Source organism: Giraffa tippelskirchi, chromosome 9 (assembly GCF_054371585.1).
Source record: "Giraffa tippelskirchi isolate mGirTip1 chromosome 9, T2T-mGirTip1v1.2.pri, whole genome shotgun sequence".
NCBI classification, from domain to species: domain Eukaryota; kingdom Metazoa; phylum Chordata; class Mammalia; order Artiodactyla; family Giraffidae; genus Giraffa; species Giraffa tippelskirchi.
In genome coordinates, this window is record NC_137283.1 from 41983316 (window position 1) to 42007742 (window position 24427).

The following is a 24427-nucleotide window of genomic DNA, read 5'->3' on the forward strand; positions in this document are numbered from 1 at the left end:
CTTCCCTCTGTCATCTGTCTGTCTTTAAAGCCTTGAGTTTATGCTGATGCCTCCTATTCCAATTCAAAATCACAGAGTTCTAGCCTTCCCTTTTTGCCTGTTTGTTACTCCCTTCTCTCACATTCAGAAACATGAATTTTATGAACCATGATAGATTTACTTATTTTATTAAATTCTATAATACATGTAAACAGTTTTTAAATTGCTAACTCGTGAGGAATCTACTCACTGTAGTTCAATATTTGTCTATAGTTTTATGTACTTAGCTTGAAGGCATATATCAAAATACTGTGTTCAAAAATTAGTTTGGTTAGTTCTACACTCTTTTCAGTGTTTTTAATTTGAAATCCATTTAGGTTCATTTGTTTCTTTCTTTTTCATTTTGGCTTTTTCCTCTCATCCTTACTAATTTTCTTTATTCATGTTTTTGAGCATGTGAAACAATAGCATATTTTAAAGTCAGAACTGCATCCAAATCTATACTCAGAGACTTATCCTTCATCCCTTGTACCTTGTTCCTCCACCCTGTACTCTCTGTTACAACCTACTCCCTTTTAAATAACTGATGACATTGATTTCTGGTTTATCCTTTATGTTTAATATTTCATGAAGACCTAGATACATGTTCTTATTTTCCTTTTAATCTTACATAAAATGCATCATGCTATATTCTTTTGCATTTTAACTTCACAGTACACCCCAGAAATCACCCCATATACATTTATAGAGATCTACATTTTCTCCCAGCTTTATTGAGATGTAATCAACACATAACATTGTGTAAGTTTAAGGCTTAAGATGTGCTGACTTGATTTCCTCATTCTTTTTTATGGCTGCACAGAACACACCAGTGTGTTATTTATTCAGCTGCTCTCAAATATTTCTAGCATTCTGTTGCAATGAATAACTTTGTGTAACTGTGTTTTCATATTGTTGGAGGTGTATTTTCAATTTCTAGAAGTGGGACTTCTGGATCAATATGTAGTTTAGTTAGAAACTGCAAAATTTCTCTCAAGAAAGTTTGTGCAAGTTTGTGCTCCTACTTGCCAAAGCTTGTGAGAGTGCTTGATTCACCATAGTCTTACCACAGAATATAGGGGTCATATTTTTTATTTTTTGTCCATCTGAGAGGTGACAAATGGTATCTCAATGTAGTTTAAATTTGCTTTCTCTAATTATGAAGATCAAACACCTTTTCGTATGGTTAAGAGCCATTTTGTTAATATTTTTATTGTGAAATTGTGGTTCATATCTCCTGTTCATTTTTCTGTTTATTTCACCCTAACTTTTATTTAAAACTTAAAAAATTGTAATAAAATACACATAACATAAAATTTACTCTTAACTATTTTAAAGTATACTGTTCAGTGGTATTAAGTATTTTCACAGTGTTGTGCAACCAATCTCCAAAACTGAAACTTGCAAAACTGAAACTCTACACTCATTAAACACTCCACATTTCCTTCTCCCCCTAGTCCCTGCCAAGTACCATTCTATTTTTTGTTTTATGTATTTGACTACTCTAAATACCTCATATAAATGAAATCATAAAGTATTTTTTGTCATTGTCTTATTTCATTTAGCATAATGTCCTCAAGTTTTACTCATCTCCTAAATTTTTAAGCATTCTTTCCATTTCATTTGAGATATATGTTGCAAATATTTTCTCCCAGATTGTCAGCTATCTTTTGACCTGTTTTATTATGATGGGTTTTTGCCATTCAAGCATTCTAATTTTATGCAGTCAGAATTTGTTAATTATTTTTTTTCTTTGCTGTACCTGGAATTTGAATCATAGTTATGAAGTTTTCCCCTACACTCAAATATAGAGGAATTTTATCAATTTTTTTCTAGGCCTTGTATAGTTTTATTGTTTCAGTTAATTCCTAATCTATGTGGAATTTATTCTTCTGTATGTTGGAAGATATCTGTTAAATTAATCTTTTTCCAAATGGCTGACCAGTTGTCCCAGAAATATTTATTAAAATCTTCATCTTTGCTTCAGTGATTTGGGGTGCTACATTTATTATATGCTACATTTTCCTATGTGTTGTATCTATTTCTGGACTTTCTTTTTTTTGCTTGTTTTTTTTCCAGTGGTCTGTCTGTTCATGTACCTATATCACACCATTCTCATTAGGGGGACTTTATAGTATGCTTTAATGTCTCCAAAGACAAGTTCTTCTTCGTAAATTTTCTTTCTCAGGGATTTCTTGGCTACTCTCACGTGTTTATTTTTCCACTTGAACTTTAGGCTCAGCTTGTCTAGTTCCTTAAAAATGTGTGTAGATACTTTTATTGGTATTGCATTAAATTGATTGGGGGACAGATTAAAATTTTTGTGATGTTAAAACATCTTTACCAAGCTCAGGTACTATCTTTTCATTTGTTTATGTCTATTTTTGTCAGACTACTCTTTGTTATGGGAGAATTTACGAAATTATATTATGACGCTTTTGTACCAGGATATTATTTCCAAGAGGCTGGGGCTTTGTTTACTACTGTATCATGAGCATTTGGAACAATACCTTTATATTTGTTGAATTAATGAATATTGGTTAAATGAAGGAATAGTAAGTTAGACAAAGGATCTTTGTTTTGCCTTGAGAAAGTGAAGAGTATACTAAAAACATTAGTTTGGAGAGAACTCATCATAAGTAAATATATGAAATATTTTCTTTGTAGGTTGTACTTTAGGGTAAAATATTTTTTTTCTAAAACCATGTTATTTTTTATAATATTTTTATTCCAAAGTGCTATATTTGCACATATATCATTGAAAGGCTATACCATTTAGAACATTTATTTTTTTCTTATTATATTCTCAGTTCAACTATATTTATTTGAAGCAATGTGTAGAGAGTAGTCCAATAGTACCTATTCAGCAGGAATGGCTGGATCACATGTTAATGCTGGTACCTGAGTCTTTGAAGGAAGGGAAAGAACGAGAAGAACTTGTTCAAAGTCTCGTAAACGAGGTGTCAAATGATTTTGAAAAAAGCGTGAAGAGATATTTGGGTAAGTAGCATTTAACACACACCAAGCTTGCTTGTTCCCCTACCCATCCCAATCAAAAGCAGAAATATGAATAATAAACATTATATGTTTAGCTGTATGTATTTTCAGTTTTAATTTTGAGCCTATAATCTAATCAAATCTTTGTAATTCATGGACACTGTTTTTAAGGCCACTTTTTGTGATTTTTAATGTGCTTATTAACTAATAGTTTTTTAACTTGTTACTTGGTCTTTATGGTTGTAGTTATGCTACTTATAGGATTGTAAGAAAATATTAGTGTGTTTGGGGAGATTTATTAGAGAAATAACCTTTGAAATTTTCACTTGGATTAATTTTTTAAGTTATTATGCCAGTGACCTTGGTATAGATAAGATGAAAATAGTTGAGGACTGATTAAAATTTTACTGTATTTAAATTCATTTTCAAAGTAGGGCAAAATAGTACCAAAAGCTTAATTTTGTTTCAAACAAGGGACTTTTTTCTTATACTCATTTTGATGTATATTAAACTATACTACTCATTATCAAAAGTTGAAACTTTCATTTCAGTTAGGTCTTGCAAAGATTGTCAAGAAGTATTTATCTATCTATAAAATACTGTTTTTCTTTTTTTTTAGTGAGAAGTGTTCTCGTGAGACCTGATATTAATTGGCTTGAAGATGAAGGTGGCCCTTTACCTGAATCCCCTGTGTGAGTAAATCTTTTAAAAAACAGTACTGCATCTAGGTTTTGATAACAGACTGAAAATAAACTGATCAATCTTACATTCAAGGCTAAAATTATGAAGCTCAAAAGTGTCTTGAAAACATGTAAAAGAATTATAATACTGTTTTTTTTGCTCCGCTAAATGTATCCTCTACACTGGAGTTACCTAGTTGTTGCTTATACACTTATGAGAAGCTTTATGGATGTATAACTCAACTTGGTCTTTTATAAGTAAGCTTTGGAGCATGCCAGACAGATTTCTCCATCTCTTCTCCCCAGTCCTAAAGACAAAGTTTGTTTATGTAGGGTAACTGAGCCAGAGTGCAGTGGAAGTTAAGGAACTCATGCATGGCCCATCAGCCTTCCTTATGTACCAATGATCTCTCTATTCTCTCTGAAGATAATGAACTCTCAAGATCTCGATGTATTTTTGTTACATGCTTATCTACTAAGTTTCCCATTGCTGACCACATTTCTCTCTTCTCAATCCCCAGTCTTCTCACTTTGATACTAATTCTATGCCATAAATATTACTTACTAAAATTTAGGATGTGTCATTTGAATCCTGTTTGATACAGTGTTTTGCTTTTCCAGAGGCCTGGATTATTCTAAGCCTTGGCATTCTAACTATCTGCAGACAAGAAACCAAATATTAGATAATTTGCACATTGTTCATCCAACCATGAAAATGTTACTGGATCTTGGTTATACAACATTTGCCAATACAGTTTTGCTAGACTTAACTGGAATTAGGTAAAATCCCATATTTATTAATTAACACTTAAAATTTGAATGTCTTCTGCTTGAGTCTTTATATTTTTGACTATATAATTTTTATAACTGATAAATATTTAGGAGTTGTTACATTAAAGAAATTTTTAGCTTATCTTACTTGCTTCACTCATTTGTATCATGATGAGTTTGTTTGCTGTAAATCATTTTTTTTCTCATAAACAGAGCTAAAGGCCCAATTGATTGTGAATCACTAAGAAATGATTTATCAATACAAGCTAGAAAGGCAGAAGAGAAATTAATGAACACTTGGTATCCAAAGGTTATAAATCTCTTTACCAAGAAGGAGGCACTAGAAGACATTAAACCTGAGAAACTGGATGCATTTTATAACTGCGTTTCCACACTTATGTCAAATCAGGTAAATAGATTTTGTATATTTTAAATGATAATGTTATTAAAGTTACTTTAGCATTTTATGAGGTATAGTGCTATATAGTTATTTTGAAATAAAGTAAGAAAGACTTTTACTAGTTTAGTTGAAAAATACTTCATTTCTGGAAGCAGTATAAAATGAGAGGTAAGTCTAGAAGTATGTGTCAATATTAGTAAATTAATAAAGGACTATCCTAGAGAATGTATTTTTGAACTTATGAAATTCCAAGTTAATTGATTCTCATTTTGTTCTTAGTGAAATCTTGATTTGAAATGTTATTGATCATTTTTAAATGATGGAGGATATGAATTTTATACAATTATTTTATTGGCTTCTTGAATTTTTACTATTGTGAAAACATAACCCTAGAAAAATAGTTTTGAATAAAAAGTTTTCCTTTTTGTAAAGATCTCCAAAGATTCCATAAATTTTTTTTGCCTTTTTAAAGGTAATGTATGTGTGTATACATATATATATATAAATCTGATATGTAACACTGTAATGAATATACATGATTTCCTTTTTACTTTTATTCTCTTAAGAGGACTATGGTTAAATGATAAGAAGTTAAGAGATGAAAAATGTTGTGAAGGTTATTTAAATCTATGTTTTTCTACTTTGTTTACATTTCTAATAATTGGTTATATATAAGAAAGTATTATTCATCCTTTGGTAACTTATAGTGCACATTTCTAAGTTCCAGTGGGTTCACTCTCAAGTAGTAGTATGCTGGAAATCTGATGCTCCAGGAGAAAAAAATCCTGATTTGTAGTGTTTGCCAATTTCCATGGTCTAAATATTTCTACCATGGCAATTTTCAGGCGTCCAAGTGTTTAGTATCTGGCTCACAGAATTCTTGAATGTTTAACAGTTAGCTCTTGTAATTGTAGGAGCTAGCTTTAGTACATCACTCTCACTTGCCCCAAGTACATATCACCTCACAAAAGCAAAAGTGAAAAGTGAAAGTTGCTCAGTCGTGTCTGATTCTTTGTGACCCCATGGACTATACAGTCCATGGAATTCTCCAGGCCAGAATACTGGAGTGGGTAGCTTTTCCCTTCTGCAGGGAATCTTCCCAACCCAGGGATTGAACCCAGGTCTCCTGCATTGCAGACAGATTCTCTACTAGCTGAGCCACAAGGGAAGCCCATCACCTCATGACACCCTCCAAATTGGGTTTCAGGCCTCTCCACCCCTCAGTCTTTACCATGCGGTTGGGTCTTCTGGAACTTTTTCTCTACCAGGGACAAAATTACTAAAGAATGTGGAAGATTCTAAGTTGCCACTTTAAGACTGTTGATATTCTATAGGAAAATTAAAGTTTGCATATATTGTTCTATTTTAAACTGTATTAAGAACATATTGTGCTGAATGAAGATAATTTTCAGGACTAAATGGATTGGTAAAATGAATTAATTGTAGGCAATAGCTCACTGACCTAAACTTTTAGTTAAAGGTTTGTACTTTCTAAAATAGTAATAACTTATGGTATCATGCAGCTAAAAGATCTCTTAAAGAGAACTGTAGAAGGATTTGTAAAACTCTTTGACCCAGAAGATCAAAAAGGGCTGCCCATATTTAAGATGGAATTGACCTTTGATGATGATAAAATGGAATTTTATCCTACTTTTCAAGATTTGGAAGATGTTGTCTTTGGTTTGGTTGAGCGAATAGCTGAAGCTCTGCAGGTAAGTCTTTATCCTTATTCGTTGGGTTTCTTTTTAAAAAATTTTTATTGGAGTATAGTTGATTTACAGTGTTGTTAGTTTCAAACGTACAGCAAAATGAATCAGTTATACATATACATATATCCACTCTTTTTTTTTTAAAGATTCTTTCTCCATGTGTATCATTACAGAGTACTGAGTAGAGTTCCCTGTGCTATACAGAGGTCCTCATTAGTTATCTTTTATATATATATATATATATGCATATACGTACATATATGTAATAGTGTGTATATGTCAATCCCAACCTCTCAATTTATCCCTCCACCCCCTTACCCTCTAGGAGCCAAAAGCTTTTTTTCTACATCTGTGACTCTACTCATCAGATTTCTTTCAGTTCAGTTCAGTTGCTCAGTCGTGTCCAACTCTGCGACCCCGTGGACTGCAGCACACCAGACTTCCCTGTCCATCACCAACTCCCAGAGCTTGCTCAAACTCATGTCCACTGAGTCGATGATGCCGTCCAACCATCTCATTCTTTGTCATCCACTTCTCTTCCTGCTTTCAATCTTCTCCAGCATCAGGGTCTTTTCCAATGAGTCAGTTCTTTGCATCAGGTGGCCAAAGTATTAGAGCTTCAGCTTCAGCACCAGTGCTTCTAATGAATATTCAGGACTGATTTCCTTTAGAATTGACTGGTTGGATCTCCTTGCAGTCCAAGGGACTCTTAAGAGTCTTCTTCAACACTTCAGTTCAAAAGCATCAATTCTTTGGTGCTCAGCTTTCTTTATAGTCCAACTCTCACATCCATACATGACTCCTGGAGAAACCATAGCTTTGACCAGATGGACCTTTGTTGGCAAAATAATGTCTGTTCTTTTAAATATGCTGTCTATGTTGGTCATAGCTTTTCTTCCAAGGAGCAAGTGTCTTTTAATTTCATGGCTGCAGTCACCATCTGCAGTGATTTTGCAGCCCAAAAAACTGAAGTCTGTCACTGTTTCCATTGTTTCTCCATCTATTTGCCATGAAGTGATGGGATTGGATGCCATGATCTTAGTTTTTTGAATATTGAGTTTTAAGCCAGCTTTTTCACTCTCCTCTTTCACTTTCATCAAGAGGCTCTTTAGTTCTTTGTTTTCTACCATAAAGGTGGTGTCGTATGGCTCTTTTTAAAACTTTTTAGTTGAATATAAGCTCTACAAAATGTATATGTACATAACTTGTTTTCTTTTCATCCTTCAGATTTTTGTGAGCTAAAAGTGCTTTCTCTTTGAGAAAGTTTCCTGGCTTGAGATGACATTTTTCTTTTTAGAACTTTTATAGTAGTTATGAATTAATATATATATTAATTTTATGTTGCAGTTATGAATATATATATATTTATTTACAAATTGATATTTTATGTGTTTCATGTTCCCTACTGAGTTGTGAACTTTTTTTTTATTAATTTCTTTATTTTAGTTGGGGGATAATTACTTTACAATATTGTAGTGGTTTTTGCCACACATTGACATGAATCAGCCATGGGTTTACATGTGTTCCCCATCCTGAGCCCCCCTCCCACCTCCCTCCCCATCCCATCTCTCTAGGTCATCCCATTGCCCCAGCACTGAGCATTTGTCTCATGCATCGAACATGGAATGGTGTTCTGTTTCACATATGATAATATACATGTTTCAGTGCTATTCTCTCAGATCGTCCCACCCTCACCTTCTCCCTCAGAGTCCATAAGACTGTTCTATGCATCTGTGTCTCTTTCTCTGTCTCGCATATACGGTTATCGTTACCATCTTTCAAATTCCATATATATGCATTAGTATACTGTATTGGTGTTTTTCTTTCTTTCTTTTTTTTTTTAATAAATTTATTTATTTTAGTTGGGGACTAATTACTTTACAATATTGTAATAGTTTTTGCCATACATTGACATGAATCAGCCATGGGTTTACATGTGTTCCCCTTCCTGGACCCCCCACCCACCTCCCTCCCCATCCCATCCCTCTGGGTCATCCCATTGCCCCGGCCCTGAGCCCTTGTCTCATGCATCGAACATGGAATGGTGTTCTGTTTCACATATGATAATATACATGTTTCAATGCTATTCTCCCAGAACGTCCCACCCTCACCTTCTCCCTCAGAGTCCATAAAATTGTTCTATGCATCTGTGTCTCTTATTCTGTCTCGCATATAGGGTTATCGTTACCATCTTTCAAATTCCATATATATGCATTAGTATACTGTATTGTTGTTTTTCTTTCTGGCTTACTTCACTCTGTATAATGGGCTCCAGTTTCATCCATCTCAGTAGAACCGATTCAAATGCATTTTTTTTAATGGCTGAGTAATATTCCATTGTGTATATATACCACAGCTTCCTTATCCATTCGTCTGCTGATGGACATCTAGGTTGCTTCCATGTCCTGGCTATTGTAAACAGTGCTGCGATGAACACTGGGGTACACGCGTCTCTTTCAATTCTGGTTTCCTCGGTGTATATGCCCAGCAGTGGGATTGCTGGGTCATATGGCAGTTCTATTCCCAGTTTTTTAAGGAATCTCCACACTGTTCTCCATAGTGGCTGTACTAGTTTGCATTCCCACCAACAGTGTAAGAGGGTTCCCTTTTCTGCACACCCTCTCCAGCATTTATTGCTTGTAGACTTTTGGATAGCAGCCATTCTGACGGGTGTGAAATGGTACCTCATTGTGGTTTTGATTTGCATTTCTCTAATAATGAGTGATGTTGAGCATCTTTTCATGTGTTTGTTAGCCATCTGTATGTCTTCTTTGGAGAAATGTCTGTTTAGTTCTTTGGCCCATTTTCTGATTGGGTCATTTATTTTTCTGGAATTGAGCTGCAGGAGTTGCTTGTATATTTTTGAGATTAATTGTTTGTCTGTTGCTTCGTTTGCTATTATTTTCTCCCATTCTGAAGGCTGTCTTTTCACCTTGCTTATAGTTTCCTTTGGTGTGCAAAAGCCTTTAATTTTAATTAGGTCCCATTTGTTTATTTTTGCTTTTATTTCCAATATTCTGGGAGGTGGGTCATAGAGGATCCTGCTGTGATTTATGTCAGAGAGTATTTTGCCTATGTTTTCCTCTAGGAGTTTTATAGTTTGTGGTCTTATGTTTAGATCTTTAATCCATTTTGAGTTTATTTTTGTGTATGGTGTTAGAAAGTGTTCTAGTTTCGTTCTTTCACAAGTGGTTGACCAGTTTTCCCAGCACCACTTGTTAAAGAGATTGTCTTTTCTCCATTGTACATTCTTGCCTCCTTTGTCGAAGATAAGGTGTCCACAGGTGCATGGGTTTATCTCTGGGCTTTCTATTTTGTTCCATTGATCTATATTTCTGTCTTTGTGCCAGTACCATACTATCTTGATGACTGTGGCTTTGTAGTAGAGCCTGAAGTCAAGCAGGTTGATTCCTCCAGTTCCATTCTTCTTTCTCAAGATTGCTTTGGCTATTTGAGGTTTTTTATATTTCCATACAAATTGTGAAATTATTTGTTCTAGTTCTGTGAAAAATACCGTTGGTAGCTTGATAGGGATTGCATTGAATCTATAGATTGCTTTGGGTAGTATACTCATTTTCACTATATTAATTCTTCCAATCCATGAACACGGTATATTTATCCACTGTTTGTGTCCTCTTTGATTTCTTTCATCAGTGTTTTATAGTTTTCTATATATAAGTCTTTTGTTTCTTTAGGTAGATATATTCCTAAGTATTTTATTCTTTTCGTTGCAATGGTGAATGGTATTGTTTCCTTAATTTCTCTTTCTGTTTTCTCATTGTTAGTGTATAGAAATGCAAGGGATTTCTGTGTGTTAATTTTATATCCTGCAACTTTACTATATTCATTGATTAGCTCTAGTAATTTTCTGGTAGAATCTTTAGGGTTTTCTATGTAGAGGATCATGTCATCTGCCAACAGTGAGAGTTTTACTTCTTCTTTTCCTATCTGGATTCCTTTTATTTCTTTTTCAGCTCTGATTGCTGTGGCCAAAACTTCCAAAACTATGTTGAATAGTAGTGGTGAGAGTGGGCACCCTTGCCTTGTTCCTGACTTTAGGGGAAATGCTTTCAATTTCTCACCATTGAGGATAATGTTTGCTGTGGGTTTGTCATATATATCTTTTATTATGTTGAGGTATGTTCCTTCTATTCCTGCTTTCTGGAGGGTTTTTTTTTTTTTATCATAAATGGATGTTGAATTTTGTCAAAGGCTTTTTCTGCATCTGTTGAGATAATCGTATGGTTTTTTCTTTCAATTTGTTAATGTGGTGTATTACATTGATTGATTTGTGGATATTAAAGAATCCTTGCATTCCTGGGATAAAGCCCACTTGGTCATGATGTATGATCTTTTTAATATGTTGTTGGATTCTGTTTGCTAGAATTTTATTAAGGATTTTTGCATCTATGTTCATCAGTGATATTGGCCTGTAGTTTTCTTTTTTGTGGCATCTTTGTCTGGTTTTGGAATTAGGGTGATGGTCGCCTCATAGAATGAGTTTGGACGTTTACCTCCTGCAATTTTCTGGAAGAGTTTGAGTAAGATAGGTGTTAGCTCTTCTCTAAATTTTTGGTAGAATTCAGCTGTGAAGCCATCTGGTCCTGGGCTTTTGTTTGCTGGAAGATTTCTGATTACAGTTTCGATTTCTGTGCTTGTAATGGGTCTGTTAAGATCTTCTATTTCTTCCTGGTTCAGTTTTGGAAAGTTATACTTTTCTAAGAATTTGTCCATTTCTTCCAAGTTGTCCGTTTTATTGGCGTCTAGCTGTTGGTAGTAGTCTCTTATGATCCTTTGTATTTCTGTGTAGTCTGTTGTGATATCTTCATTTTCATTTCTAATTTTGTTGATTTGATTCTTCTCCCTTTGTTTCTTGATGAGTCTGGCTAATGGTTTGTCAATTTTGTTTATCTTCTCAAAAAACCAGCTTTTAGTTTTGTTGAATTTTGCTATGGTCTCTTTTGTTTCTTTTGCATTTATTTCTGCCCTAATTTTTAAGATTTCTTTCCTTCTACTAACCCTAGGGTTCTTCATTTCTTCCTTCTCTAGTTGCTTTAGGTGTAGAGTTAGGTTATTTATTTGATTTTTTTCTTGTTTCTTGAGGTACGCCTGTATTGCTATGAACCTTCCCCTTAGCATTGCTTTTACAGTGTCCCATAGGTTTTGGGTTGTTGTGTTTTCATTTTCATTCTTTTCTATGCATATTTTGATTTCTTCTATGATTTGTTGGTTATTCAGAAGCGTGTTGTTTAGCCTCCATATGTTTGGAATTTTTAATAGTTTTTTTTCCTGTAATTGAGATCTAATCTTACTGCAGTGTGGTCAGAGAAGATGATTGGAGTGATTTCAATTGCTTTGAATTTACCAAGGCTAGATTTATGGCCCAGGATGTGATCTATCCTGGAGAAGGTTCCGTGTGCACTTGAGAAAAAGGTGTACTTGATTGTTTTGGGGTGAAATTTCCTATAGATATCAATTAAATCTAGCTGGTCTATTGTATCATGTAAAGTTTGTGTTTCCTTGTTAATTTTCTGTTTAGTTGATCTGTCCATAGGTGTGAGTGGGGTATTAAAGTCTCCCACTATTATTGTGTTATTGTTAATTTCCCCTTTCATACTTGTTAGCATTTGCCTTACATATTGTGGTGCTCCTATGTTGGGTGCATATATATTTATAATTGTTATATCTTCTTCTTGGATTGATCCTTTGATCATTATGTAGTGTCCTTCTTTGTCTCTTTTCACAGCCTTTATTTTAAAGTCTATTTTATCTGAAATGAGTATTGCGACTCCTGCTTTCTTTTGGTCTCCGTTTGCATGAAATATTTTTTTCCAGCCCTTTACTTTCAGTCTGTATGTGTCCCTTGTTTTGAGGTGGGTCTCTTGTAGACAGCATATATAGAGGTCTTGTTTTTGTATCCATTCAGCCAGTCTTTGTCTTTTGGTTGGGGCATTCAACCCATTTACATTTAAGGTAATTATTGATAAGTATGGTCCTGTTGCCATTTACTTTGTTGTTTTGAGTTCGTGTTTATACACCCTTTCTGTGTTTCCTGTCTAGAGAAGATCCTTTAGCATTTGTTGAAGAGCTGGTTTGGCGGTGCTGAATTCTCTCAGCTTTTGCTTGTCTGTAAAGCTTTTGAATTCTCCTTCATATGTGAATGAGATCCTTGCTGGGTACTGTAATCTGGGTTGTAGGTCATTCTCTTTCATTACTCTAAGTATATCCTGCCATTCCCTTCTGGCCTGAAGAGTTTCTATAGAAAGATCAGCTGTTATCCTTATGGGAATCCTCTTGTGTGTTATTTGTTGTTTTTCCCTTGCTGCTTTTAATGTTTGTTCTTTGTGTTTGATCTTTGTTAATTTGATTAATATGTGTCTTGGGGTGTTTCACTTTGGGTTTATCCTGTTTGGGACTCTCTGGGTTTCTTGGACTTGTGCGACTATTTCCTTACCCATTTTAGGGAAATTTTCAACTATTATCTCCTCGAGTACTTTTTCATGGCCTTTCCTTTTGTCTTCTTCTTCTGGGATTCCTATGATTCGAATGTTGGGGCATTTCACATTGTCCCAGAGGTCCCTGAGGTTTTCCTCTTTTCTTTTGGTTCTTTTTTCTTTTTTCCTCTCTGCTTCATTTATTTCCACCATTCTATCTTCTACCTCACTTATCCTATCTTCTGCCTCCATTATTCTACTGTTGGTCCCCTCCAGAGTGTTTTTGATCTCATTTATTGCATTATTCATTATATATTGACTCTTTTTTATTTCTTCTAGGTCCTTGTTAAACATTTCTTGCATCTTCTCAATCCTTGTCTCCAGGCTATTTATCTATAACTCCATTTTGTTTTCAAGATTTTGGATCATTTTTATTATCATTATTCTAAATTCTTTTTCAAGTAGATTCCCTATCTCCTCCTCTTTTGTTTGGTTTGGTGGGCATTTCTTATTTTCCTTTACTTGCTGAGTGTTTCTCTGCCTTTTCATCTTGTTTAGATTGCCGTGTTTGGGGTGGCCTTTCTGTATTCTGGCAGTTTGAAGTTCCTCTTTATTGTGGAGGTTCCTCCTTGTGGGTGGGGTTGGACGATTGGCTTGTCAAGGTTTCCTGGTTAGGGAAGCTTGCGTTGGTGTTCTGGTGGGTGGAGCTAGATTTCTTCTCTCTGGAGTGCAATGGAGTGTCCAGTAGTGTTTTGAGACGTCAGTGGGTTTGGTGTGATTTTGGGCAGCCCATATTTTGATGCTCAGGGCTATGTTCATGCATTGCTGGAGAATTTGTGTGGTATGTCTTGCTCTGTAACTTATTGGCTTTTGCGTGGAGCTTGGTTTCAGTGTAGGTATGGAGGCTTTTGGATGATCTCTTATGAATTAATATTCCCTAGAGTCAGGAGTTCTCTGGTGTTCTCAGGTTTTGGGCTTAAGCCTCCTGCCTCTGGTTTTCAGACTTATTCTTGCAGTAGCCTCAAGACTTCTCCATCCATACAGCACTGGTAATAAAACTTCTAGGTTAATGGTGAAAAGATTCTCCACAGAGAGGGATACCCAGAGAGGTTCACTGAGTTACATGGAGAGGTGATGAGGGAGGAGGGAGATAGAGGTGATGAGGGAGGAGGGAGATAGAGGTGACCAGGAGGAGAAGAGGGGGACTCAAACATGGAGAGAGCAATCTAGCCAGTAAACACTTCCCTATGTGCTCTCCACAGTCTGGAACCCTCAGAGAGGTTCACGGAGTTACATAGAGAGGAGGGAGGAAGGAGATAGAGGTGAGTATGAGGAGAAAGGGGGAAATCAAGAGGAGAGAGAGAGATCTGGGCAGTACTCTGTTCCCTAAGTGTTCTCCGGTGCCCAGAACACCCACAGAGATTCACAGAATTGGGTTGAGAAGAAAATGAGGAAGAGGGAGATAGAGGAGCCCTGGGGGAGAAGAAAGAGAGTCAAAAGGGGGAGAGAGTAATCAAGCCAGTAATCACACTCCTGAGTAAAAATAGGTACTAAAGATTGGGTTCTTAAATGTACAAAATTGATATCAAATACTGTAAAACAAAGATTAAATATCTAGAGTAGAGGTTAGACTCTTAAAAAATACAATATTAAAAAAAAAAACCAAAATCACAAAAAGTATAAGGTATATATATGCAGTTTGCTTTAAAAATAGGGTCTTTTTTTTTTTTTTGCAAGGTAATAGTGGATTACAAAAATGAAAATTAAAGGTGTAATAGAGGACTTAAAGAAAAAAGAAAAAATTAAAAAAGATAAAAAAAATGATAATAGTAAAAATATATCCAGGACTTTCTCTGGAGCTGTTGCAGGCAGTGTGGGGTCAGTTCACTTTCAGATAGTTCCTTGTTTCTGCTTATACTTTTCAAGATCTATAGGCCCCTTTCAATGTAGTCAATGTTAACTACAGGGATTTTAATCTGTTGTACCTGTCACTTACAAAGCCGTTCCGTTTGTTTATTTGGCTTCTGTTTGCAGGTCTCTTCAGTGTCTAATTTCTGCCCTGACACAAGGGGGTGGAGGTGGTCTCTTTAGGTTCACTTGTTCAGTTGTACTGTGGGGAGGGAGGAACACTGCAAACTAGTATCACTGGCGTGTGTGTGGAGAACTTGCAGTGTCTCGGCCGCACTGGGTTTGCCCCCGCTCACAGCCTGTGTGCTTTCCCAGTCTACCCTGCTCAGGCTTCAGGTTATTCTGCTGGGGAGTGGGCCCTGAGATGCGTGCACTTCCCAGGTCTAAGCCGCTCAGGTTCAGGTTCTCGGGTATTCCACAAAGATGCAGAGTTGGTTGGGCCCGCGGTTTGTGCCATCCCCGGTCGGAGCAGCTCAGGCAGCCAGGTGTTTGGTGATCGCACTGTTGGGAGCAGTGCGACTTATCACCTCCCTGGTCCCAGCTTCAGTTTCTGGGCGCGCCTGGCTCCGATGTGCCTTGTGTCAGTTCTGGGGAGCTGGCCTCTGTCTGCGACCCTACTGGCGGATGTCAACCATCCAGAATCTCAAGAAGTCTTTGCTCTCTAGGGCTGAGTTTGCCCCTTTCCGGCTCTGGCTGGCCCCGCCTGCCAGCCCGCTGCGTCTGGTGGGGAATGGGGCGGTCCACAGCCGGCTTGCTCTTCTCTGGTATTGCTCAGTCCTTTGTTCTGTGAGCAGGCCGGCAGTGCCTTAGATTTGGGCTTTTTGCGGGATAGTTCTCTCTCTCTCTGGCTATCCCACAGTTTAGGTTGCTATCTCACGTTAGCTCCTTCAGATTGCCCTCAGGGCATTCAGGCCCGATCCTTACCCTCAGTAGTGCTGCCCGCTCCTCTCCGTTCAGCCCCCACTTGCTGGTGGTGGATGCGAGTGTCTGGGGTACTTCTCTGCTGCAAGTTGTCTTTAGGCACATAATCTGTGGGTTTTATTTATTTATTTTTCCTCCCCGTTATGTTGCCTTCCAAGATGTGAAAACTTCCACCACACCCCCCGGTGAGAGGGTTTCCTGGTGTTTGGAAACGTCTCCTCTTTTACGACTCCCTCCCCGGAAGGGGTCTCCGTTCCTAACTCTTTTGTCTCTCTTTTTATCTTTATATTTTGTCCTACCTCCTTTCGAAGACAATGGGCTGCTTTTCTGGATGCCTGATGTCCTCTGCCAGCGTTCAGAAGTTGTTTTGTGAAGTTTGCTTATCGTTCAGATGTTCTTTCGATGAATTTGTGGGGGAGAGAGTGGTCTCCCCATCCTATTCCTCCGCCATCTTCTGTTGTGAACTTCTTAAGGACAAGATCCAAGTGATATGTGTTCTTTCTAGAGCTTTCTAATATAATCACTTCAACATTATAATTCCTTATAGATATTTGTTGAATGATAAAAAACTAAGCCAACTAAGGTTTTATATTTTAAATCATTATTTTGCATCAAGTTATCTTTTCCTGGACCATTGAAACCTGAAATGAATTTAAGTATAATATAAGATCTACATATAGATCAACGGTACAGATATTTATCATGAATTGTCATTTTTATATCTGTTAGAATGTCCAAACAGTACCCTCTTGGCTATCAGGAACTTCAACACCTGTGAATCTTGACACAGAGCTTCCTGAACACGTGTTACAATGGGCTCTTGATACGCTGAAGGTGGCAGTACATCATAACTTAGAAGGCACAAGAAAACATTATGAGACATATGGTATATATGACACAAATATTATATCTCTTTTTTTGTCATAAAAGAATGCCATTTTATTTTTACTAGAATTTTGTCAGATATTTGGTTGTCTGGATCTGTTATGAAAGGCCAGAGAGAGCAAGAAGTGAGCATAGGCATAGCTTCTGTCAGAGTCATGGATCAAACCCAAGAAGCCTGAATTCTGTTATTCAGTCCAAAGGGTGAATATTAACTGGAGCAGGGCCATAAAGTCAAAACAGAGAGAGAAAGGATGTTGATATAAGCAGAAAGTTAAGTCAAGGGCAAAAGCAAGGTAATTTCTAACAATTTCAGCATAATCATCTCTCCAAGTATGTTATGGGGTCAGAATAAATAGTTGTTATTTGACATTCTATTAACCAAAACCTTTTATTAACTGGCTTATCTGTGAAAGTGTTAGTCGCTCAGTCATGTCCGACTCTTTGCAACCCCATGAACTGTAGCTCCCCAGGCTCCTCTGTCCATGGAATTCTCCAGGCAAGAATAATGAAGTGGGTTGCCATTTTTTACTCCAGAGGATCTTCCTGACCAGGGATTGAACCTGCATCTCGTGCACTGGCAGGCAGATTCTTAACTGCACCACCTGGGAGGCTTTTAAAAGCATTAGTTCAAAGTAGTGTTGAAAATGTTAGTCACTCAGTTGTGTGCGACACTTTGTGACCCCATGGACTGTAGCCCACCAGGCTCAGGCTTCTTTGTCCATGGAATTCTCCAGACAAGAATACTGGCATAGGTAGTCATTTCCTTCTCCAAGGGGTTGTCCCAACCCGAGGATCGAACCCAGGTCTCCCACATTACAGGCAGATTCTTTATTGTCTGAGTCACCAAGGAAGCTGTATCTGTACCTCTATTTTATATAAACTATTATTTTTATTTTAAAAGTCTACTTTTAATCTGGTTTGCTTGTTAGGTTTATTTTATGTTATTACATCTGTTCCTGTTAGTGTATGTTATTAGTCTATTAATATTTAATTAAATAGGCTGCTCTAGTCTATGACTATATAAAAAGCACTTTATCTTTTTAAAAGAGTGTTATTGAGATTTAAATTAGATTATTAATTTTCAGTTGGAAAGTACAGTTGGCTCATCGATGGGACTGCTGTTAAGATGATAGAGACTTTTCAGGCAGAGGATCATACTTTTGATGAATACATAGAGGTATGTGTTAATTCTGTTTTTCATTAATGCTTTTTTGAATTTATTTATTTTTTTTGAATTTATTTTTAAAATTAAGATTTTTAATTCTAAAAAATAAACGTGTCAGTCTGAGTTAATAGAATTTCTTATTCAAAACATTATTCTAGTAAACACGTATGTTCATCTACTAATTCCCTTATTCATTTGGCTCATTCATTGACTCAACAAAAATGCTTTTCATCACATTCAGACACATAGCAATATTTTGGTTATGCAAAAATAAATAATATATAAACATTATCCTCAAGAGCTTATATTGGACATGGAAACCAGACATAGAAATAACAACTGTGAAAGTGAAAGTCGCTTAGTCATGTCTGACTCTTTGCCACCCCATGGACTGTACAGTCCATGGAATTCTTCAATCCAGAATACCAGAATGAGTAGCCTTTCCCTTCTCCAGGGGATCTTCCCAATCCAGAGATCGAACCCAGGTCTCCATCATTGCAGGCAGATTCTTTACCAGTTGAGCCACAAGGGAAGCACAAGAATACTGGAGTGGGTAGCCTATCCCTTCTCCAGCAGATCTTCCCAATCCAGTAATTGAACTGGGGTCTCCTGTATTGCAGGAGGATTCTTTACTAACTGAGCTATCAGGGAAGCCCATCTGTAATATATTGACATTAGTACTAGAATGGAGATAGGGACAAAGTGGTATGGAAGCTGAGAAGAAGGAATGGCTACTTTTGCATCAGTAAATTGATGAAGATTTCTAGAAAAAGTGAAAAGTGGGCTGGGCTTTGAAATAGATGTTTATAGGTGGAGAAGAGAAGAAATGTAACATAAGACAGGGCCAAAAGCATTTAGAGGTGTTCAGAGAACGTTGAATAAACCCCAAATGGCTGAAAAATGAACAGAGGAGCCTCATGGGGCTACATTTCATGGGTTGGGAAAGAGTTGGACACAACGAGTGACTGAGTACACATGCAAGGCTGAAGAATAGGTAGTTAGGATACAATATCTGGGGTATTTTGTGTTTCTGTACAAATTTTAGAATAATTGTGTTCTACTTCTGTGAAAATTACATTAATGCTTTTAAAATATATTTATTTTTATTTATTTATTTGGCTGCTTTGGGTCTTAGCTGTGGCACGTGGGATCTTCATTGCATACTGTGGGAATCTTTCACGGCCTCTACATTGGAAATTCAGGTCTTAGCCACTGGAATGCAAGGGAAGGCCCTGACTGTGTTTTTTTATTTTGTTTTGTTTTACCAATGTACGGGTCCTGCTTTCTTGTTTCTTTCTGTTTCATAATTTTCTGTTGGAATCCGGACATTTTAGGTAATATACTTTAGCAACTCCAGGCACTGGTCTCCCTTCCAGTTTGCTATTTTTATTTGCTTGTTTGTTTAGAGACTGGGCAGATTATTTTAGTGAAGTCTTTTTCACTCCCCACACCCTCTGAAGTACCAAGTATTGCTCCTCAGGGAGCCACAGCGTTGGGTATGCTGAAAGTCATCCTGGAAAGGCCATGATTTCAAATGTCTGTCTTCTCTCTTTCTCTGCTATACATAGCTGTTAGTCTTCACTTACTGCTGGTTAATTGCTGTATTGTTTTCAACAATTCCATAGAGGTATAAGTTGCTCTACTGTAATCAAATTCAGACTCCCTTGAAAAAGCAGTTGCCAGAGTCAGTGTTTGATAGTTATTCTACCCCAGGAGGGATCCTACCAACAGTCTCCTTCCCTGGCTCTTTCTCTCAAACTAGCTGGTCTGTAATTTAGCCTGAATCTTCACCAAATGACTGAATGTTCCTCACAGTTGCTCCCTACCACAAGCTCCACTGTTTTTGAGGGCACAGTTAGGCTTGAATTTTTCCATATCCTATTGCAACTGAAGTCAATTCCTTTGGGAAAAGATTAGGAGGTATCTGTTTTATGACATTCTTCTCCTTCACTTCCAGGCAAAATGTCTGAGCCAAGGCCTTGGAGCTGGGAATGGGGATAGTGATAGGCTTCTCTCAGTGACAATCCCACCGAAGAAGTTGCACACTCAATGGAGTACATGCGTTCTAAGTCACTTCAGTCATGTCTGCCTCTTTGAGACCCTATGGACTGTAGTATGCCAGGCTCCTCTGTCCATGGGATTTTCCAGGCAAGAATACTGGAGTGAGTTGCCATGCCATTCTCCAGGGGATCTTCCCAACTCAGGGAATTGAACTTGCATTTCCTGTGTCTCCTGTATTGGAGGCGGGTTCTTTACTACTAGTGCCACCTGGGAAGCCCAGACTCAGTGGAGTAGAGAGTACTAACCTGAGGTTAGCCTTGTCTCTTTTCTGCTATGGAGCTGCCACCTTCCCAGCGAGGGCAAGTGTGATTGGTGTCTCAGTATTCTCAGTGGTACCATGACCAAGATCCACCCTCCCTTCCATGAGTGGTATTTGTGTGGTACAGGGGAGTTCCCACCTTCCAGTTACATTCACCAAGAACCTAGCTTTAACAAAACTAGTTAAGCCATCCAACTGAAACCTGGGTGGTGAGAGAGCCCTCTGTTCTTGACTGCACTTGTCTGGAGTGGAGTTGCCATATTCTGAGCTGGCAGCAGGGAGGGAGAAATCCAGGTTTAAATACCACAGATTCTCACTTTTCTTTCTAAATTTTCATAAAATTTCACAAATAGATGTTTATTCATTTTCTGTATACTCTTATGACCATTTTCAGTGGTTTTAAATTAAATCCTTGTTTTTAAAGTAATGTGTTAGTCACTCAGTCGTGTCTGACTCTTTGCAATCCCATTTGTAGCCCACCAGGCTCCTCTGTCCATGGAATTCTCCAGGCCAGAATACTAGAGGGGGTAGCCATTCCCTTCTCTAGAGGATCTTCCCTGGTGACTCAGACGGAAAAGAATCTGCCTGCCATGCAAGAGACTGGATTTGATCCCTGGGTCAAGAAGATCCCCTGGAGAAGGGAATGGCAATCCACTCCAGTATTCTAGCCTGGAGAATTCCATGGACAGAGGAGCCTGGAGAGCTATAGTCCATGGGGTTGCAAAGAGTTGGACACAACTGAGCAACTAATACACTTTAATATTCACCGCTTTCACTGGGGACCAGGTCCACAGAACTCCTCACGTTGTCATGTCGGAAGTCTTCTCTGGGTTTCTCTCTGTAATTTTTAAAATATGACTTCTTTTAAGATTTTCTCTTTTTTTTTTTTTTGCTTCTCAGCTATTTGATTGTGAAGTGCTTTTTTGTTGTTTCTTTTGTATTCCTTCCTCTTGAGAAGATTGAGATTCTTAGACCTGTATAGTTCTTATCAAACTTGGAAAATATTCACACATTATTGCTTCATTTTAAAAAATTTTTCTCCTTCCCTCAATTCTGGAATCCCAGTTTTATATAATTTAGACTGCCTAATATTACTTCAAAGGTTACCGAAGTCTATTCACACATTTGCATTGTTTCCAACGTGTCATATTTTCTTTGATCCAGACCTTTTATTTTCCATATCTGTTAATTACATCCCAGAAAAAATGGGTGATGGCCCTTGAGGATAAAAAAGCATCTGTTCTCCTTATTCTGGTGCCATCAGTTCAACTGACTATTTGGTATATTTTAAACCAAGAACCAAGACTACTCAGTGTAGCCTTTGAGCCAATTAATTAATACCTTCAGTTCCCTTAAACATTGAAAATTTTAAGCACAATCAACTAAATACTGGAGACTAGAAAAATAAAGTAGCCTTCAGACAGAGGAAAATGAAGAAAAAGTCTCCTTAGGGAAGAATAAAAGGAATATGAGGCATTTTGGTGGGGGGTGGAGGTGAGGTGAGGAGGAAGGTAGAGAGGCAACATTAAAGATGGAATGTGAAATTAAGTCAAAGTTGCCCAAAGTTGACAGGTATGGTTCACTTTCCATAAAGCCTGTCACAATATAACTTGTCAGGTTTTCTTCCACACTACTTTGCTTAAATAAAAAGAAAATATCCTAGTGTGTCTAGGTATTAAGAACTTGCATAAATTCCAATATCTTGGAACTTTGGTAACAGCAGGGCACAATATTTCTCTCCTGGCTTATTTTGACCAATACCAAAAAGTTTCTTATATTTATTTTCCTGAAGACTGAACTAGAATTTTCAGTGAAGCTTAGTAATGGCCAAGCAAGTATTAGTCAGCTACACAAATTGTCACATGATAAAGATTTGCTTTTACACTGAGAGATAGGTGGCTTTGATCATATTCTTTTTAATAGTTACTGAGGGGAATTTCACCTTGTGACGTGTCCAGATATTTTTGATGCTATAAATGGCATTGTATTGGATATTTACTGTTAAATTGGTAAATTCCTTAATTAAAGGACGGGAGGGGAAAGTTGGTGCAACAATGGAAAGAAATTTAATCCCTTAGCAAAAATAAATGGACTTATACTTATAGCATATAATTAAGAATTTCACCATAATACTGTACTGTCAAACCACAGATGAATTTGAAAATTCTAACCATTTTTGTTTTAAATCCTTTTTTAAAGTTTATAGGAAAATTTTTCAATCTTGCTTCAGAAATAATGCTTTTGCCTCAGTGGGTTCATTTCCCTATGGTGCGTTTGGATTGTGAAGATTTGAAGACAGGCCTAACAAACAAAGCAAGAGCCTTTGCAAACATGTTGCTAAATGATATAGCTTCAAAACATAGGAAAGAAAATGAAAGGTAAGTAGAATCAGTTGCCAAACTCAGAATTTTAGGGTAAAAGAAATATTGAGTTGTCAAAAAAAAAAAAATTCCACTGGCCTTCTTATAAGAAAACCCAAATGAATTTTTGGCCAACCAAATAGTTTGCTAATAGCAATTCTTGTTTAAAAATATAATATTAAAATATAAGTACTTACAATGTTTTTTCTCCAGTAAGGATTAAATAAGGACTTCAATAAGGATTAAAACTAATATTTATATAAAGCACTTAGCACAGTGCCTAGAACATGGTACTCAAGAAATGTTAGCGTTTATTTTCCCAGAAGCAATGTGAGAAAATTATATGCTTTGAAATCAGAGAGACCTGGATTTGAATCTTGGCTCTACCATGAAATAGTTCTGTGACTCTAGGCAAGTTACTTAATTTCCTTGAGCCTCAATTTCCTGCTGTGCCAGTTAAGAAAAATAATACCTTACCCTGCAGAACTGATGTTAGGATCACAGATAACATTTGTAAAGGGTTTAGCACCATGGTTAGCAGAGAATAGGTACCCAAGAAAGGGAGCTATCACATCAATAAATATTTTCAAGTCAGTAAAAAAATATATGACCATCAGAAAGTTAAGTATTGGTTAGCCATATTTTGTACAAAATTTTATTACACAGTGATGTTGAAGATGGTAAAGTATCAGACACTTCCTTTCTAACAATCCCGTTGAGTAATAGCAACGATAATACCATAGTTAATTTTAAAAATGATTTATGTTTGACACGACTTTTTGGTGTTTATTTTTGTAATATTGGTCACTTTTCTGAAAAATTCTATTACTTTCAACAAAGTAACTGTCTTACTATAAACTCATGACATAAGAGCAGTTGAAAAGTTGTCCATTTTCCTCTGCCTTGTTCATGCTTTGATTTCTTCCTAAGTTCCATATGTGAATTAGATAACATCAAAAGAAGGAAATGGGAACTTCCCTGGTGATCCAGTTGCTAAGACTCTTTGTTCCCAATGCAGGGGGCCCCGGTTCGATCCCTGGTCAGGGTACTAGATCTCACATGCCACAAATGAAAGATCCCGCATGCCACGACTAAGACCTGGTGTAGCCAAATAAATAAATAAATAGTTTTCTTTAAAAGGAGGAAATGTGTACCACTATGTTAAGCATAATTTATTAAATGAATTAATAATTATTAAAGAGCAATTTTCTTACTTCACAGTTTGGTTTAGTATCTGCTTGGGCAAACTTGCTCTCACTAATCTTGTTTGCCCTCTTTGCTTTTCTGTTTTGTTTTGCTTTTGGCCGTGCCACAGAGCATGGGGGATCTTAGTTCCCTGACCAGGGATCAAGCCCATGCCTCCGGCAGTGGAAGCATGGAGTCCTAAGCCATTGAACTGCCATGGAACTTCCACCTCCTTTTCTTTTAATTGTATTGTTGCTCCAAAGGGACTCAGATTCTGCTCTAGTAAGAAGAAAGCACCCACAGTAGAATCATCTATTTTTTGCATTATCAACATTAATACATCCTTCTAGAAAACTATTTTTCTAAATAATTTTAAAGATTTATTTATTAATATTTATTTTTGGCTGTGCTGAGTCTTTGTTGCTGTGCACAGGCTTTCTAAATTGCAGCAAGAGCATACTACTCTTCTTTGCAGTGAGCGGGCTTCTTACTGTGGTAGCTCCTCCTGTTGCTGAGTACAGGCTCTAGAGCTCAGGCTCAGTAGTTGTGGTACATTGGCTTAGTTGCCACCTGGCATGTGGGATCTTCCTGGACCAGGGATCGAACTCATGTCCTCTGCATTGGCAGATGGACTTCCAACAGCTAGACCACCAGGAAAGCCACTCCTAAAATAT

The 24427-nt window shown here is 37.0% G+C and overlaps 1 protein-coding gene across 5 annotated transcripts in view; it reads left to right on the forward strand.

Annotated features, from left to right (window-relative positions):
• DNAH12 (dynein axonemal heavy chain 12) overlaps positions 1-24427 on the forward strand; it is a 188842-nt gene that overhangs the window by 13210 nt on the left and 151205 nt on the right. For 3 of the 5 annotated variants that reach the window (XR_014063983.1, XR_014063984.1, XM_081524814.1), the window contains exons 5-12: positions 2829-3018; positions 3635-3707; positions 4317-4475; positions 4680-4875; positions 6390-6578; positions 16568-16724; positions 17809-17900; positions 22408-22586. Coding sequence is in view for 1 of the 5 variants with exons in the window: in XM_081524814.1 (XP_081380940.1) it covers positions 2829-3018; positions 3635-3707; positions 4317-4475; positions 4680-4875; positions 6390-6578; positions 16568-16724; positions 17809-17900; positions 22408-22586 (1235 nt within the window). In the remaining 4 variants the exon portion in view is untranslated. Of the gene's footprint in view, positions 1-2828; positions 3019-3634; positions 3708-4316; positions 4476-4679; positions 4876-6389; positions 6579-16567; positions 16725-17808; positions 17905-22407; positions 22587-24427 lie in introns of all 5 variants that reach the window. The other 2 variants (XR_014063987.1, XR_014063985.1) reach the window with 1 other exon arrangement.